Genomic DNA, 19,781 nt, shown 5'->3' on the forward strand with positions numbered 1-19,781 from the left:
TTGCAGACAAACATTGGTTTACCAAAAGTACTGGTGGCAACTGACTTTTTTCTTTTCACATGTTCAGATTTTTAAGAGATTTAGAGCTAATTGCATTTTATTAGAATAAGTCAATTCAAAATTAAAGCAAAAACTTGCATGGTGGTCTTTTAATAAAACAATCGAGCAGTGTGAAATCAATGCATTATCCAGGTGTAAAATCTTGAAATTTAATTTGATGTTGGATTCAGCAAAATTTGAATTTGAACTCTTAAGACCCTCAAATATTTATTACAAAAGGTAATACATTTTGTCTATTTCATTCCAAGTTTTCATCTTCAAAAGTTGAAACTTGCATGTATTTCAAATTCAAACTTTGAGTTTCTTTCAGTTCTATGTGTAATGACTGGGTACTGACATCATCTTTACAGTGTTTATGTTTTCAGACTTTTTCATGGTTGTGACATACATGTAAGTATTGGGACTGCCACTTTGATCTCAACTGAAGTTCATGAAGATGCATGAACACTGCTTTTAGATAATCATAAAAGTAAAGGGGTGTCGTCGAGTCGGTGTCGACTCCTTGTGACCACTGGGCCATGTGGTTTTCTTTGGTAGAATACAGGAGGGGTTTACCATTTCCATCTCCCACGCAGTATGAGATGATGCTTTTCAGCATCTTCCTATATCGCTGCTGCCCAATATAGGTGTTTCCCAAACATACCAGCAGGGATTTGAACCATCAACCTCTTGCTCCCTAGGCAAATTACTTCCCTGTTGCACCATTAGGTGGATCTAGATAATCATACATGTGTGATAATCATATGTCAATCTCTTTATGTGGTGTTCATGTTTTTCCCTTCATGAAAGTAGTGTTCATGAAGGAAAATTAATCTCTTTTGAAATAACTCATAAAGAAATTAGACATTTGAAGTTGTTAATTGTGACTGTGGAGTACCTCAGCTATAATGGATTCAGATTTTGGTGTACAACTCTGACAACATTTCTAGTTAGTGCATGGTGGTCAATACAGAGCAGCTGATGGGTATCTGCAGGACTTGTTGGCTGCTTTGATGGATATGGGAAGTGGTCAGGAATCAATCCCTGTGTTGATTTGTCCATCTCCTTCCCAGAACTTCCCTATCAAACATCTAGCTCTAGAAATTTTTTTTTTTGAATCTTACTTACAAACATTATTGTTTGAGGGTGTTTCCTACATGGTGGTTGAAGTGTCCCAACATGGGCTTCTAAATGGCTGAAGTAGGAGACATGTTTGGAAATCATTTAAAGGGTGAGGTTATGGGCCATGGTGATGTTCCTGCCTTATCAGAAGCAGCTGTACTCTAAACACTCTAATAATAATAAATAATAAACACTCTAGCTAGAGCTTTTGTTTGTTAAATCTGCATATGATATTTAGTTTTCAGTTTCTTGTAACAGATCCTGGAGTCTATCATATATAAACTTTTAAGCAACATTTTGTTTACATTAAAAATGAGATATTTTGGCAAATGTGCAGTCTGAGCACTGTACGCAGTTGTCCCTGTACATCCCTATTAAGTGTCTACACAGAACATGGCAGGGTGTTATAAGTATATAGATACTTATTGGTAGATGAATGCACTACTTTCTTTGGATACAGGTAAATGAGAGCCAGTTCTGAATTTTCCCCAGTAAACTACATTTATTATGCCAGTTCTAATTATCATGCAATCTAGTGGCTTTAAGGCTTATGTTTTCCACACCACTGGGCATCACAAACATTAAAGCATTGTATACTATCATTATACATCAATGTTTGCACTTGGTTATACATATGTACAGAAATTATTCACACCTTGCTATTTCCTTCCTTCAAACCAACATAATTTTACTGTGAAAGCAGCTTTTTAATAAATGGTATAAGAAATACAGCAAGGCACAATTTTTAAAAATGTGGGGTTTTTTCTGATTACCACCTCAAGAAGTGTAGTAGAAAACCAAAATATTGTACTTAATTCAGTAAAATGTTAACAGTTCTTAATATACAACACTATGTAGCTGTTTCTTGAAGTGTTGCATAGATTACAATTTTAAAACAAGAGGATAAATTTGTATTTATTTTGTATAACTTCAGATGTCTTGAGTAGGAATACTAAGGTCTTTTTCCTGTTGCTGCAGTCAAATAAAACTTTCCTTCTAAACATAAAATACTTTCAATAAACAATATGCATTATACACATAAAATATCAAATTTGTTACATAACATAGGAGAATTAATGACATACACATTTCTGAAATGGTGATCCAGTATGATAATATATTCTGTGGAATTGCGAAATCATAAAAAAAAGAAATCCCCAACTCTAATAGGTGAAAAGTCATACCAAGGCATACAAATTTGGAAGGGTAGGTTGTTAAGAGGTAGCTTGGGAGAGAAATCCATATGAAAGCAAATGGTTTTGCTACAAAACAAAATAATCATTAAAATAGGACCAGCATATGCATTCTGGTCACAAAGCCAACATGGACAAATCACATTTGGAAAGAAAATTTATCTTGGGAGTCAAGTGTAACAAAAGGCAGTGATACAATGGAATTAGAGGTCATCCCAGGGTTTAGAGGATGAGCTTGCACCTGAAATGCAGCCAAGTTTCTAAAAGGAAAGAAAGAAAGAAAAGTAATAGCATGTTACATGAAGTACACTTTCATTTACAAAACACAAGCTTTTCCAGAGCAACCAAAAATAGATCTATGATCTCATACCAATGTCCTTATATGCAAAGATGACTGCATTCAAGCAACAATTTTCACAGCCTAAGGATTAAGCTGGTATCTGAGAGATATATTTTTATTGATGTAGAAACGTCATTGATTTTTATAAAACAAGATTTGGTTTCAAAAGGCACAGGGGAAATAATCAAGTTTGACCTTTTCCCTCAATCCCGTGCTTTCAGGTGCCTGTGAACTTACCTCCTCTACCTTTTTGAAAGTGCACCAATCAATAGGAATGTATGACTCAATAAAGGCCAACCAACCAAAATAATCTCTGGTCCTAAACCCATTACATGGAAGAAAGTCCCATTAAAATCAGGAGGAATTACTTCCAAGTAATCTATTTAGACTTGGGGTGTAAGTTGCTTACATAGCTTACATAAACAGAACTATAAAACATTTAAGTATCATTTATCATTTCCTTAAGTGTAGTATAAAAATATGAGGGGGCTCACACAAATAATCCAGGAAGATTAGCATTACATTAAAAATACTAACTATATATTTCTTGCTGAAGTAATGAGTAATTATTTTTTTAAGTAAAATATAGTAGAAATTGTTTGGTCTGGAGTTTAGGGTTAACCTATACAACAAAGAGTAGCTTATGTTAAGGATTATGAAGAAATAACTGTTGGAATACAGCTAAGAGATTAGTACAAAGTACCTCTCTCAAGCATTTCCTAGGAGGCACTCCAGGCTTACATTATATGCCTTCTAAATTAAGTGAAAATAGCTGGATCTATCCAGTTACCTTCTCCTTTGATCTTATTTGCTGTAACTGACCTCTCTATTTTTATAGAAAATGATGCTTGCACAAAATCATAAAAAGCACAGGCATATGGTTTGAACAAGAACCTAATGTGTTATGAGGAACTTTGTAGCATAGCTGTTCTTAAAACTTGGAGTTGGCTTTTTTGTATATTTAAGAAGTCTCATTATTGGGCGGTATTTCAAACATCTAAATTTATACATATATAAGGTGGTGTAGCATAATTATTTATATTCTGTCTCAAATTAGACAATAATATTTTTGCTATGTATGATTGTGGGTTGTTTGGATGATATACCCCCTGTCCTGAACCAACCCATGCAATTAAGAAGGAGAACATGACAAGAATGCACCTGTCATGATGTCTTTGCTAGATGTCCAGACATCCTCCCAATACGTTCTCATAAGGTGGAGGGCAGTTTGTCTGAACTGCCAGTCTACACTTGATTAAAATACTAGTACTGGTTCATGTGTAGAGCAGTAGTTCAGATAAGCCACCGCTCCCCCCGCCCCCATAAAGGCATATACTAGAAGGATATTGGGATGTCCAGGAAAGACATGGCAATTATGGTCTCAGTACATCCCCTTCTTATTACATGGGCTGGTTTGGGGGTAAAATGTATAGTACAAACCAGGCTCTATCTGTGGGCCAGTTTAGATGTGAGGGGCTGCTGCCCCGTTCGCACATAAAGTGCACTGGGAAAGGGAAATTGCGCGCACAGGAGGAAACAGCAAAAACCATCTCATCCACCAGACTGTTTTTAGAGATGAGCACAAATTGATTTTTTGATTCAATTTGTGCCCAAAACAATCATCCCTGATTTGTTTTGTATCCAAATCTATCCCCTTCAAATCACCACAGATTTGATTAGTATTTGCTTTAATTTGATTTGGACTTGGACTGATTCAGACCACTTAACAATGTCCTAGGGGCACCAAATTCGGTTGATGGGTAGGTCCCCATGGGTGCCACCTACCACCCATGTTTCAAGGCAGTGGGACACTTTTAATGATTTTAAAATGATTTTTAATGATTTAATGACATTTTAAATGATTTTTTAAAAGTTTTTACTGATTTTGAACATTTCCACCATAGGAAACAATGGGGATTTGAAGTTGTCATATCCTAACCCTAAAACAGATCCCCAGCTTTCATTTAAAAAAAATAAAGTTAAGCTCTAGCCCTTGCAGACGTGGAGTTATGGAGCAAAATGTGCAGTCATTTTTCAAGTGTTTGGGTTTATTTATTTATTTATTCTTTCGATTTTTATACCCCTCTTCCAAAATGGCTCAGGGCAATTTACAATTAAAACAGAAACCATTAAAACCAATAACAATTAAAACAATTCTTTGATGTCTAATAACTGTTCCTCATAATGAATCCCTATGAGGATTCATTGCACACCTTCATTTTTCTGTTCATTTTGACTGTCACTGGACAGTGCCAACTGTCAACTTTCATGTGCCAACTACACCCCACCCCCACCTGCAAGGCAGTGCAGTACTGGTTTTAATTTTTAGGAATACTGAAATGTTTAGATTCTTTGGTGTCTAATAGCTTTTCTTCATAATGAATCCCTATGAGGATTCATTATACACTTTTGTTTCTTCTGTTCATTTTGACTATCATTGGACAGTGCCAACTGTCAACTGCCATATGTCAACTGACACACACACACACACACACACACACACACACACACACTGGAGTACTCAGTTTATTTTTTTAAGGTATTTTTGATTTTTGAAGTGTTTAGATTCTTTGGTGTCTTCATTACACACTTTCATTTCTTCGGTTCATTTCAACCCCACTGCTTTGCAGGTGGGGGTGGGGAATTAGTGGCATCCCATGTTCCAACTACCTCGCAACCTACAAGCCACTGTGTATTCAGTTTATATTTTAGGAATTTTTGAGGTGCTTAGACTTTTTGGTGTCTAATGAACCCTCATAGGGATTAATTATGAGGAAAGACACCAAAGAGCCTAAACACTTGAAAAAAATCCTAGAACATAAATTGAGTAGTACCCCACTGCCTTGCGGGTGGGAGTGGGGTGTAGTTGGCACATGGCAGTTGACAGCTGGCACTGTCGAAAAGACTGTCAAAATCAATAGAAGAAATGAAGGTGTGTAATGAATCCTCATAGGGATTCATTGAGGGGAAGTTATTATACACCGAAGAATCCAAACACTTGAAAAACAGTGACCACACATTTTGCTCTATAACTCCACTTCTACAAGCTTAGCTTTTTTTTTTTTTTAATGAAAGCTGGCAACCTGGGGTAATTAATAGGAGAGATCTGAATCTCGAATAGATTTGAATCGTATCAGGCGTGATTTGATTTGTACCTGAATCTAGCCAATGGACAACAGGGGTGTTTTGTTTTGTCTCCAAATCACCCGAATCAGCTAGATTTGGGTACAAATTGATTTGTACCCAAATCAATTTGCACATCCCTATCTGTTTTAAAGCAGGTTTTTTTTCCTGTTTAAGAGCTGTGGACCATTTCCAGTATTGGAGTCAGGCTGGGTGAAAACTTTAAAAGAAACAGAGCACAGCCATGAATACAGGAAGTGGGGCTGGGTTTTGCTCTCCTCACCTGTACATGCTTTCTCATGTAAAAAGTAAAAACATCTGCTCCTAGATGGAATACACATGGCTATTCTGTCCAGTCTAAGCCCTGTGACTCTACAACAAAAAACAGGTTAACACCAGACTGTTGTCCAGTCAGAATTATATGTGTAGATGAACAGGCCTTTGGAGGGGGGGGGAGGCATATGGACCACTATCAGAACTAAGCCCTACATGTGCAAAAAACTCAGGTCTACCGAACATGGTGCTACAAGCAAACAAGTTCATGGGTCACGTAACAGGTTTTTTTTTTTTTTTGTTTTTAAAGTGCAATCACAGCTGCGTAGTCTTTTTTTCTTTGGAAGCTCTTGCTTCCATGAGAAAACAAAAGAAAAAATGGTTTAGTATTCAAGTATTTCTGCCAATGAGCAGTACTTTGGATCACAGGACAGAATTATCACTCTTGATATAGAACCGTTTTTGAAGCTGCTTACAGAATTGCTATTACTTTCCTGTAATGGTCAATTTTATAGCATGCTGATAAAAGAATGAGATTACTACTTGGATATACTCAGCAGCAAAACATATTTGCTCAGTACAGCTTTATTCTTGCTTGCAGCTGGAGCAAAGAGGCAGAAATCATATAAAATTAGTTGAGCTGCGTTGGTAAATATGCATACTGTCACCTTTGCGAACTGAGTTTATTTTTAGGGTATACATATACCATAGATAATTTTTCTCTTAAGTATCACAGCTCCACATAAAATCACACATTTTAATGAGCTTACAGCACAGGTGCTCCAGGAAAAAAAAATAATGGTGTTTGCCATTTATCTTTCAAATTAAATAATGTGTTTTTAAATAGTAACTTTTTTCATAATACACTTATGGGAACAACATTTATCTGTCACATTTTAAGAGATGTATTAGTAATAAATGTAAATTACCTTTGGAAAATCAGTAATTAGGCTCATCAAAAAAATAAACAATCTGCCACCAAAAAGATAATCTTTAGCATAGTTAAGTATAATAACTGTTATTTGAATAAGTTAACAAATTAGGATAGATTGCCTCTAATTCATTTCCCATAGCATGAGAGATGAAGTTAAAGTATCAACTAAGCTCTCATAGTGGGTGGGGGGGAAGGGACTTCTAGATTTCAGTGGAAACACAGGCCCCAGAAGCACATAGGCTCTTGAAGCACATAGGCTCTTTTCATTTTCTTGACATAAACAGTATATCTGACCCAGGGTTCCAGAGCAATGATTACATGGGCTTTCTGCACACAGGGCATCCCAATTAAATTAAATGTGGGAACAGCTGGCATAAAGAAGGTGACTGGAAGAGATGCTGTGGGTAGAAGGTAGGTTTCATCCAGATTGGGAGAGAAACCTTGGCTGCAGCTTCTGTGTACTTCTCCCTTTGGCTGGCTTTGCTCACTTTATTTGTTGTAACATCTTGCACCTGGGCTTGGTTTGCCTGATAGGTTGGGTGAGAGCCACACTAGTTGGGCTTGTAAACTCTTGGACCTTATAAAGGCAAGCAGCACCAGGGGCACAGCTCTCTACTGGGTGGGCTGCCTGCGGGTGGCTGCCAAACGGGTGGTGGCTTTTAGTGGTGGTCTTCAGGGGTGGGACCAGCATATTGTTTTGGACTCCTAAAAGGAATACTCCTGCTCACCACACTATTATTGTTGCCTGGTAATTGGCTGGGCATAGTACAGGTATGTGTCTTGGGTTGTCCAGAGATGAGGAGGTGAGGGACAACTCTGGGGCAGCTATTCCAGGGGTAGTGGAGAATCTATGTAGATATGGTGTTGGTTTATCAGTGAGCTGTTACAGGGGAAGGGAATTCAGAAATTTAATTGCTGTTTCCCCTTCCATAATTTACTGGAATCCGTTCTAATCCTATAAGAGGAGTTGCTAGAGACCTCAACAATAGATTTTCCAGTAACTGTGAAATCCAGCTCAGCCTGAATATGAGAGATTTTATCCACACACATCCGTTTACTGGATCCGTTTACTGAATCCGTTTACTGGAATCCGTTCCTTGGAATCTCGGTCTCCTACCACAGTATTTCCCCCCATAAAATTTTGCTCATTGTGAACCGAGTTGTTCTCTTTTAGCTGTGCATCATCAGCAGAAGATGTCCCTGCTTTTTCATAAGGCCTACCACATCTTTGAAAAACCCACAAAACCTCACCTTATTACTCTGTAATGCCAGGTCAGTTCAAAATAAGTCTCAGATCATCTATTACTTGATTATGGATGAAGGATCTGACCTGTTGTGCATCATGGAGACCTGGTTGGGCGAGGCTAGCGGTCTGTTTTGACTCCTGTCATCTCCCCATTGTCATGGACGGATCACCATCTGGTAAAAGTAGGACTTGCAACCACAATCCACCTCTGTAGGGGTGAAGAACCTATTAGGTTGCTATGCCTGAGAAGGTTATCAGAGCCAATAGGATTCCAAGAAGCCTTGGAAGGGTTTAGAGTTGGCTCTGCTAGTGATTCTGTCGATGAATTGCGGGAAACATGGAATAATGAACTGACTAGAGCTGTAGACACAACCACTCCTAAACATCCTCTCCAGCCTGCTTCAAAGCAGGCCTGTGGTATTTGGAAGAACTATGGGAGCTAAAGTGGCGAGATAGATTACTAGAGCACAAGTGAAGGAAGACTCGGTGCGAATCTGACAGGTAGCAACATAAAGCACATTTGAAGATCTATGCTCTGGCAGTGAAGGTGGCAAAGAGGTTCTTTTGTGCCCACATTGCTTCAGCAAATTCATGTCCATTAGAGTTGTCTAGGGTTGTGAGGGGGCTAGTATGTGCCTCTCCCCCTTGAATTTGACCTTGAAACCATCAGTCACTCACTGTGATATCTTAAATGAATTTTGTGTGTGGATAAAATCTCTCGTATTCAGGCTGAGCTGGATTTCACAGTTACTGGAAAATCTATTGTTGAGGTATCTAGCAACTCCTCTTATAGGATTAGATTGGATCACTTTCAGTTTGTGACTCCTGAGGATGTGGACAAAGTGCTTGGGACTGTACGTCCTACAGCTTGTTCTCCTGACCCTTGCCCAACTTGGCTTATCTCATCTGGTAATCATATTATCAGAGAGGGTCTGGTAAATATAAATGCTTCTGTGAGATATGGAAGGATACCTCCTTGTCTTAAAGAGGCTTTTATTAGACCTTATTTGAAGAAACATGCATTGGATCCCTCGGAATTAGCTAATTACAGACCAATGTCTAATTGTCCATTGTTGGGCAAGGTGTTTAAGTGGATGGTGGCCTCTCAGTTCCAGGCAGTTTTGTATGATACTGAATATGTAGCCTCATTTCAAACCAGCTTTTAAGTGGGCTATGGGGTTGAGACTGCCTTGATCGGCCTGATGATCTTCAAATGGCTATCGACAGAGGAAGTATAACTGTGCTGATTCTTTTGGATCTCTCAGCGGCTTTTGATACCATTGACCATGATATCCTTCTGGATCGTCTGTGGGTGGTGGTATTAGGAGGCAATATTTTATAGTGGTTCTGTCCTACCTCTCTGGTAGATTACAGATGATGTTGCCTGGAGACCGTTGCTCTGAAAAGCGAGAACTAAAGTATGGAGTTCCACATCCACAAGGCTCCATACTGTTTCCAATGCCCTCTAAGATCTACATGAAGCCACTGGGAGAGATCATCGGGAGGTTTGGTGCAGAGTGTTATCAATATGCTGATGACACCCAGATCTATTTCTTCATCTCAAACTCATCAGAAAATGACATAACTTCCCTAAACGCCTGCCTAGAGGCAGTAATGGGCTGGAGCAGGGATTACAAGCTGAAGTTTAATCCAGATAAGATGGAGGTACTGTATGTGGCAAGTCGGGACCTGAGAGATGGTTTAGATCTGCCTGTTCTGGATGGGGTTAGACTCACCCTGAAAGATCAGGTATGTAGCTTGAAAGTGCTCCTGGATCCAAATCTCTGGTTTCTCAGGCTGAGGAAGTGGCCAAGAGTGTTTTTTTACTGGCATTTCCCCGGAATTAATTATGTATATGACATCTGTAATAGAGGTTGTATTGGCTACACCAGTTTTCTACCAGAATTCACTCCAACCCCACTCAAGCCATGCTTTAAAAAGGACTTGTGCATAATTAGGTGCACATTAATGCTGATGAGGATGCAGATTAGAATGTGCATTGCATCAAAAGCAATACAACACACACAGATGACATCCACATTTGGAAGAGCATTTAGATGTCTATATTATAGTTCCTGATCTAGGAAGTGATCCACATATCTTCACTGGATCAAGCCCAATAACACTAGTATGTATTATTGAAAAGACCAATTCCAAAAGTGTAGTTGTATTAGTTTTTGACAGCAAGAATAATGATGAGACCTTTAGATCCACACATTTATTGTGAACTAAGCTTTTAAGCCCAGAAAAGATGAAGCCACAATAAATTTGTTAGTCCTTAAGGTGCTACAGTACTCTTTTGGCAGAATCTTTCACAGGCACACCTAAGCCCAGCAAAATCAATGGGCTTAGATGCATCTATTTCTACATAGAATCAGGATGCTTGTTGTTTTTACCCTATCTAGGGTTCACACATCCCCTGTGGAATAAATGTTACTGTTGTAACTCTGGGAAACTCTCACTAAATTGCTACTAACAGTTATCCATTAACTGTGACATCTTCCTGTCATTCTTTCTAGAACAAAGAAATTAGGATTCTTTAGCTTATAGGACAGGAACGGATATATCTTTACCTAGTACCACTAATGGGCATGCAGAAATATACCATTATAACCCTTTCTGAAGCTGATAATACTTTCATAGAGAGAGAATCCAAAGCTTTCCCTAGTGTCCCAGATAGAGGCCAAAGGAGCTTTTTATCAGCTATGGCTGCTACGCCAGCTGCGAACGTTTCTTAAGATAAAAGACCTGAGAACAGCTGTACATATGCTGGTAACCTCCAGATTTGACTACTCAATGCACTCTATGTTGGACTGCCTTTGTACATTGTCTGGAAACTGCATTTGGTAGAGAATGTGGCAGCCAGGTTGGTCTATGGGTCATCTTGGATAGACAATTTACTCCTATACTAAAGTAACTACATCGGCTACCACTATGTTTCTGGGCAAAATACTAGGTGCTGGTTATAACCTATAAAACACTAAACAGCTTAGACCCTGTGTATTTAAGAGAACGTCTTCTTCGCCATGAGCCCCATCATCCATTGAGACCATCTGGAGAGGTTTGTCTGCTGTTGCCACCAGGTCGGCTGGTGGCTACACATGGACAAGCCTTCTCTGTTGCTGCCACAAGACTCTGGAATGCGCTCCCTGTTGAAATAAGAGTCTCCCCATCTCTGACAACTTTTTAAAAGTCCTTAAAAACTTTTTTTTACCCTAGCTTTTTAAATTGATTGTGGTTCTAAATTGTTTTAAGATTTTCCTTTTCTTCTTTGTTTTATGTTGTTGTAAACTGCTCAGAGGCAAACGTTTGAGGTGGCCTACAAATTAGATAAATAAACTAGCTGATCCGGCGCAGAGTATCTGTGCCCCTAGTTCATCCCCCCCCTCTTCAGCTCCTCCTCCCAGGCCGTTTTCCCTCCAGCTGTACTTTCTCTCACCAGCTGGCTGGGCTGGGGCTTTCCCTCCTTTCTCGCCTGCTAGCAGCGCTTCATCTCGCCAGCCAGCTTGGTCGGCGCTTCGCTTCCCTGCCCGCCCGTCAGCCTGGCCGGTGCTTTCCCTTCCCCACCTGCCAGCTTGGCCAGCACTTTCCCTCCCTCCCCGCCCACAGCGCTTTCTTTCTCAGGCCAGCCTGGCTGGCGCTTCCCTTCCCTCCCCCTGCCACCCACTGGCAGTGCTTTCTCTCACGGCCAGCCTGGCTGGCGCTTCCCTTCCCTGCCCACCTGCCCACCCAGCACTTTCCTTCACCAGCCAGCCGGCACTTTCCCTCTGGCTGACTGGCTGCCACCACCATTTTCTTCCCATCCCCATCACTATCCCCGAGGCAGCTGCTCACAGACACTCGCGAGAGCTGCCATGCATGGAATTAGCGACGGATACGCTTAGGAGAATTATATATAGTTAGATTATAATAACAAATAAGCAGAGTTTACAATTAAAATCATTTAAACATTAAAATCATTAGCATAAAATCAACTAAAAGCCTGGGGAGGCAACGGAGAAGGCCTGTCCCCTAATAGCTACCAGACGAGCTGGTAGCAACTGTAGATGAACCTCTCCAGACAATCTTAATGGATGTTGGGGCTCATGGTGAAGAAGACATTCTCTTAAATACCGAGGGCCCAAGCTGTTTAGGGATATATAGGTAGTAGTATGTTTATTGCGGTCACAGACCAGATTAACAAACAATAACAATAAAATTAATAAGAAAATTCAAAAATTTCAAAAGTTTAAAAAATCACAAACTGTTCAAATTACTAATACAGTCTTTACGGAGCTTTGACACCACAAAACAGAACTTTGCCACATTATCTGAAATTACAGGTTTAAAATTGGCCACCATAATTTCCAAATAAAATTGGTCTGTGGGCTTTATAGGTAAATAACCAGCACCTTGTATTTTGCCTAGAAATTTATCGGCAGCCAGTGTAGCTCTTTCAACACAGGAGTAATATGGTCTCTCTGAGATTACCAGAGACCAACCTGGCCGCCACACTGTGTACCAACTGCAGTTTCCGGACTACGTACAAAGGCAGCCCCACATAGAGCACATTGCAGTAGTCCAGCGTGGAAGTTACCAGCATATGTACTACCGTTCTGAGGTCATTCATCTCAAGAAACTGACGCATCTGGTGTATCAGCCGAAACGGATACACCAGTTTTGAAAGCATCTATGGCTGCCGCCTCAACCTGGGACACCAGGGAGAGGTACAGATCCAGAAGCACCCCTAGACTGTGTACCTGTTCCTTCTGGGGGAGCGTGATCCCACCCAGAACTGGCAGATCAAAATCATATCCTGAGTTCTGACCCACACAATAAGTATATCCATCTTATCTGGATTCAGCCTCAGTTTTTCTCTCTCATCCAGCCTATCATCGTCAACCGGCAGGAATATAGGGAGGTTATGCCTTCTCCTGATGATGCTGACATGGAGAAACAGATTTGGGTGTCATCAGCATATTGATAACACCCTGCACCAAATCTCCTGATGATCTCTCCTAGTGGTTTCATGTAGATGTTGAACAACATCATAGACAATATGGAGCCCTGAGGGACACCAAAGTTCAGATTTTGAAGAACAACAGTCTTCAAGAGACACCATCTAGAATCTGCCCTTGAGGTAGGAGTGGAACCACTGCAAAGCAGTGCCTCCTACCCCAAATACACTCAGATGTTCAAAAAGGACCAACAGAGTCACACTTCCTCTTTCAATTCCTAATTGAAGAACATCTATCAAGCCAACCAAGGCAGTCTCCACCCCATAGCCTACCAGAAAGCCACTTTGAAATGAGTCTAGATACAGTTTCCTTCAAGACGGCCTGGAGCTGGGATGCCACCACCTTCTCAATCACCTTGCCCAGTCATGGAAGGTTGGAGAAAGGTCCATAGTTGCTTAGCTCTGAGAGATATGAAGCTTCTTCATAAGCTGTCTAATGATTGCCTTCTTAAAACAGGGAGGCAACCTGCCCTTCCTCAGAGAAGCATTTATAATCTCTACAATAGCTTCCCTGCCAGATAGTATGAGCCATGTCAGGTAAGGATCAAAAGGGCAGGTGGTAGGCTGCCCCATTCCAAGCAACTTGCCCACATCTTCAGGAGCCACGAACTGAAACTGATCCTGGGTAATCACATAAGAGGAGCTGCTGGGCACCTCAACATCGGACACTGTAACAATTATGGAGTTTGAATCTAAGTCAGCCCAAATACGAGAGATTTTGTCCACCAAAAACTCATTTAAAAATGTCACAGTGAGTAATTGTTGGTTCCAAGTACTGATTCAAGCAGGAAGGGGCACACACTAGCCCCTTCACAACCCTGAACAACTCTGCTGGACATGAACTTGCAGACACAATATGGGCAAAAAAGAATCGGTTCTTTGCTGCGCGTATCACCTGAGCATAGATCTTCAAATGCTCTCTATGTAATAATCTGTCAGATTCGAGTCAACTCTTTCTCCACTTGTGCTCTAGTTGTGCACATGTTTAAAGAGATAATGAACATGTTTAAAGAGATCCTTTTCTCTGAAAAATACACACAAGAAATATTAGGATAAGGACTGGATTCTACTCTCATATATCTTGATCAAAAAAGAGAGTAGTTATTTAAATGCAAATTTGCCATTCTCAGATGGTGCAAGACACATACATTTTGAACTTGGTCAGCTTTTCCTGAATCCAAGATGTAAAGTAAGAAGTGATCCTAAATGGTTACTACTTTTTAATTTAGATTCAGGAGGCATAATCTGAAAGAGATGTTATTTCATATATACCATCATATAACCCCTGCTAATTTGGCAAAGAGGCACCTTTTAACATGGTGATTCTCTTTATTTAGCAGGGGAAGAGTAACTGGCCCTATCCACCCCCAGCACAGTACCTCCAGTGACTGTTGCTGGTATCTATCTTATGTTTCTTTTTAGATTGTGAGCCCTTTGGAGACAGGCTTCCATCCTATTTATTTATTATTTCTCTGTGTAAACTGCCCTGAGCCATTTTTGGAAGGGCGGTATAGAAATCAAATCAAATCAAATCAAATCAATAAATAAATATCAGTAATAAGCAATGGTCAGTCAAACACAGTATACTACATACCTGTTTATGAAATAACGTTGTGTGTCCAGGGATGAATACATTCTACCTGTGTGTATTTATGTGCCTTTCTTGGTGAAGATGCAGAAGCTTTTCTTCACATATAAGAGTTTTAGTGTCCTGGTGCAAAACATCATTTTCTTTCACGTGATTGGGCTTTACTTGAAGGGATTCAACTGGGGCTTTTACAGACAAAGCAAATTCTTCTTCAGCCTTTGGAATCCCGTGTGATTCTTCTAGATTATTTTCTTTAGAGCTATTTGGGAAAGAATTCAAGACTGAACCTTCAGTAGGGGTGTCCAAATTCAATGATTCACTAGTGACATTTTTAAAATTATCTGATACCATCTGGCTAAGAGAGCCAGGCACATTTATGTCCATCTCTTCATTTAGGAAAGAAAAGCTACTACATTCAGCAGATGTTTTAGGTTCAACTATTAAATCCAGTCCTTCATAGTTCATCAGAGGTACCTCAGGTATACTGTTAGCAACATACATTTGCTGTTCAACCCGCTCTTCTTCAGGACAGGCTTCAAAAAAGCATTCAATATTTTCCCTGTCATCTGCAAAGTCCAGTGGTACTGGAGTACTGCTCTTCTCTTCAACATATTTAGTTACCTCTCCACAGTCACTATCATGAGAAGAAAGTGAGAGGTAAGAATAAAAATCTCCCTTCCTAAGTTGGATTGGCCGATGAGAATGTTCTAGCACCTTTTCCCGAATCTGGGCTAATGAATGTGGCGCAGCTGGCTCGCTTTCAGGCTGTGACTTGTTCTTCAAGGCTGTTGAGGCCATGTCAATTATCTCCATCACAAAATTGTGTACTGAGCAATCTTCCCCATTTCTTTTATCAAAAGCAACAGAGTCACAATTACAACATGAATAACTACTGCCAGCTGATGCATTTTTTCCTGCTTCATTTGATTTTAAAGCTGCAAAACAATCACTACCATCTTCGTTAATTCCAGTTCTGCTTTGACCATTCAGCATTGATGCTACTGAAGCCATATCTGGTGTATCTGTTTTTTTCATATTTGAAGCAAATTCTGTAGGCAGCTTTTTAATACAATGGCCATCAAACTGAAGATGTTTTTGGTACTCTTTTGGAGAGCATGATACATTTGACAGTTGAAAAGTCTCCTTAATGTCCATATGTGAATCATCTGAACTATCAGTAAATGGTTCACAGATACAACATTCATTTTCACTTCCTATACCATCAAGTGTGCTAACATTCATGGCAGCAGTTGTAATTCTAAGAAGTTCATCTTTTAGACTTTCTTGAGTATTTGCAACATTCCCATTCTCCACATCATCTACTAAATGATCCTTGGAAACCTGAAAACAATCATTTTTAATTTGTTTTTTTGTCCCTGCTTCTTGACTAGCTGATGTGTTCTTACTGTTGCCATTATTTTCTGAAAGCTTAAGTATAGAATCATTCAAAAATGTTTCAATGCTCAAAGAATCTTTTGCTTTTGAAATCTCATTACTTGTTACATTCTTACAGCACTGGATTTCATCATCCAGGTTACACCTTTTCTTCTCCTTTGTCAGATCAAATTTTGGTCTGATCCAAGTGTGGAGCTCATTCTTTATGTAGTCAAGTCCTGAAATTAAATTGCAGTCTTCATAAATATCCTCATCAGTTGCAATACTGGAATCATCATCTTCATCTTTAATGCCCAGCTCTTCCTCAGTCAGGGTGAGGGTAGAACTTGATAGCAAATCACTATCATCTTCATCATCAGTGCAAGCGGAGGTACAAGAAACATTAACAATCATACTAACGTTGACATCGCTCTCATCAGCTACCGACCGATTGAGGTGTTTTCTGAATGATGCATTTGAATCTGGTACTTTATTTCTGTGCAATACAATATCTTCAGAGCACAATGACAAGTCATCACTGCTGCTTAGCTCAGTTAAAGAAGCAGGTGAATCTTCATTGATAGAGGATGCTATATCCAGTGACAACTGGCCAGTCAAGGACATTCTTTGAGAAGTACTTTGCAGTGTGATATCAGATATGCTACGCTTTATCTTTTGATCTAAAGGACTCTGGATATTTTCTAGACGATTCAAAAGATCTAATGTCCTTTTACTAAGTTCCCCAACAGAATCACTGCTTCCACTTACGTCTCCAGAACCATTGCAACTAAAAAGGTCTTCATTGCTTTTGTATGGGGTTAACCAACTCTCCAAGGAAGTACTACGATGAAGACCATCTCCAGTTCTGAAAACACTCGAGCCAAACAAATCACTTGCCACTGAAAGGGAGTCTAAAGAAGAGCTATGAGATAAAGTTGAAAACAGTTTTGCATTTGTTGTGTCACTTAGTTTCTTCAAATCCTCCACTAACTCACAGAGTTTGGGATCTGAATTGTCCAAGTCTGTTGAAGTAAAGTCATGGGTAGGTGCATGGGGTTTTAACTCAACAGGTTCAGATTTAAAGGGAACTTTATCAAAATAAAAGCCATGAAGTAAGCTGTCCTGTTTGTGTGCTTTTTCTGAGCTTGGTTGTTTCATTATCATTGGCAGCTTGAATTTGGAACCCTGAAGATATGAATAGTCATAAAATGTAAATACACTATGTTTTCCTTGTAATCCTTCTTCTGAACACTCAGGGCCATGTTGAATAATACTGTCCAGATCTCTAGCCTTGTCACTGGCAATTGACTGAGAAGTGTTTAGAAGGTCAATATGGCTTTCCTCATCCTCCTGTTTAAAATTTTGTTTTATTGTATCAACTATATTCCCTAACTGTGATTCTGAAATATTAATTACTGAATTATCCTGAGTTCCATCAGTATCACTTAGCAAATGAAATTCAGAATTGCTGATCACTTCTTCTTCACCTCCTTGAACTATTTTGCACTGATTCTCAGAATGTCTGCTTATGTTTCCATTGTGATACATATAATTCTGTGGTTTTGTCAAAGTGGTGCTGCCCATTAAGTCTGGTAAATTTTTTGTAGGTGAACAGGAAGAGTCCTTATTTGAGTACGTAGCATTGAGGGATCTGGATGCCTTTTTCATGAAAGAGATATGGTTGTTTCCTGAGAGCTCCACATTGTGAAGGCTGTAGACCTGATAGACCTGAGGAACTGGAGATGTAACTTTAGGGCTGCTTAGACAATTTCCATGAGCATTAGGATTTCCTTCTTGTTCTGGACTATCATTAGCACATGCATCAGATGTAGAGTTTAGCTTTATGACATCTTGCTCCGGTTGTTGATCAAGGTCACTGAATTCCTCATTAATGCTAATTAACTTATTACTTATATCCATTTCATCCCATTCTAGTGCATCTTCACTTGTGCCATTTAGCTCCATTAAGCCAGGATCAATAACATTCAGGGTTTCCTGTTTGAAAACAACAGAATAATCAGTTAATCATGTTTGTTCTAAACAATACCATTTAACCTCCATAATGAAAAGACAAATCCTTTACTGCTTGTTTAAAAAACCAAACCAAACCCTGCTCATCAGTATTGCTATGCAAACATAGATTTCTTATGAATTGTTAAAAAATAGAAATCACTGAAATTCAACAAATAATGATATGATATCAGTGGTTTGAATATGGAGCTTGGACATAGGAAACCCAGGTTCATAGAAACATAGGAAGCTGAGTCAGAACATCGGTCCATCTAGCTCAGTATTGTCTACACAGACTGGCAGCGGCTTCTCAGAGGTTGCGGGCAGGAATCTCTCTCAGCCCTGTCTTGGAGATGCCAGGGAGGGAACTTGGAACCTTCTGCTCTTCCCAGAGCGCCTCCCTCCCCTAAGGGAAATAACTTATAGTGCTCACACATCAAGTCTCCCATTCATATGCTGCTTAGCTAAGAGGACAAGACATGCTTGCTACCACAAGACCAGTTCTCTTCTCAATTCAAACTCACTGAACTCAGCTAATCTGCCTACTTTGCTTTCACTATAATATTAATTGATAAGTACTGTCCACACAAGTTAGCCCACTTCAGTTTTAAACATCCACATATCTTCCATCTTGAATTGGGGTAGATGACATAGGAAAGAGAGCTGGTCTTGTGGTAGCAAGCATGAATTGTCCCCTTTGCTAAGCAGGGTCCACCCTGATTGCATTTGAATGAGAAACTACATGTGACAGTGCTGTGGGATATTCCCCTTAGTGGATGGGGCTGCTCTGGGAAGAGCATCTATGTTCCAAATTCCCTTTCTGGCATCTCCAAGATAGGGCTGAGAGAGATTCCTGCCTGCAACCTTGGAGAAGCCACTGCCAGTCTCTGCAGACAGCTACTGTAGATGGACCAATGGTCTGACTCGGTAGAAGGCAGCTTCTTATGTTCCTTTTGACATATGCACAAATTATGCTGTAGAGTCATCTCTATGTGTCCTATAGCAAATTTGGTTCAAATCGGTTAGGCAAATCACAAGTTAGCCAACTTGCATCTGAAATGTTCATGCATCCACCATCTTGAATCAGAGTGGATGATATCATTACAAACTATGCAATTGAGGTATCCCTGTGTGTCCGAGCTGTTGCAAATTTGTTTCAAATTGGTTATGTGGTTCAGAAGTTAGCCCACTTGAATTTCAAAAGTTTATGCATCTGCTGTCTTGAACTGGAGTGAATGACATCCTTACAAACTACACCTTTGGGTTGTCCATATGTGTCACTCATAGGGGTGTGCACGGAACCGCACAGCTGTGGTCCGGCACTGTGGAGGGGGTCCCTTTAAGGGCGGGGAGGGTTTACTTACCCCTCCCGCCGCTTTGCCCCCTCCAGCGCCCGTAGTTACTGTAGAAATTGGGGCGGAAGGATACCTCCCCGCCACCCCTTCTGCCTCCTCCTCATTGCAAAAGGCTGCGACAAGCCTTCTGCGCACGTGGTGCGCGAGCTTCACGTCTCCCCGACGCGACGGGTAGACCGGGCCTCCGT

At 40.1% G+C, this 19,781-nt stretch overlaps 1 protein-coding gene across 8 annotated transcripts in view; it reads right to left on the reverse strand.

The window, feature by feature from the left end:
• Positions 1-1,636: 1,636 nt before the first annotated feature.
• AKAP6 (A-kinase anchoring protein 6) overlaps positions 1,637-19,781 on the reverse strand; it is a 392,941-nt gene continuing 374,796 nt past the window's right edge. For all 8 annotated transcript variants that reach the window (XM_053282865.1, XM_053282863.1, XM_053282862.1 and 5 more), the window contains 2 exons: positions 14,861-18,223; positions 1,637-2,614 (listed from right to left, as the gene is read on the reverse strand). In XM_053282865.1, the coding sequence (XP_053138840.1) occupies positions 14,903-18,223 (3,321 nt within the window). In that variant the 3' untranslated portion in view covers positions 1,637-2,614; positions 14,861-14,902. The remainder of the gene's footprint in view (positions 2,615-14,860; positions 18,224-19,781) is intronic.

The sequence above is a fragment of the Hemicordylus capensis genome, chromosome 1 (assembly GCF_027244095.1).
Source record: "Hemicordylus capensis ecotype Gifberg chromosome 1, rHemCap1.1.pri, whole genome shotgun sequence".
Taxonomy (NCBI): Eukaryota; Metazoa; Chordata; class Lepidosauria; order Squamata; family Cordylidae; genus Hemicordylus; species Hemicordylus capensis.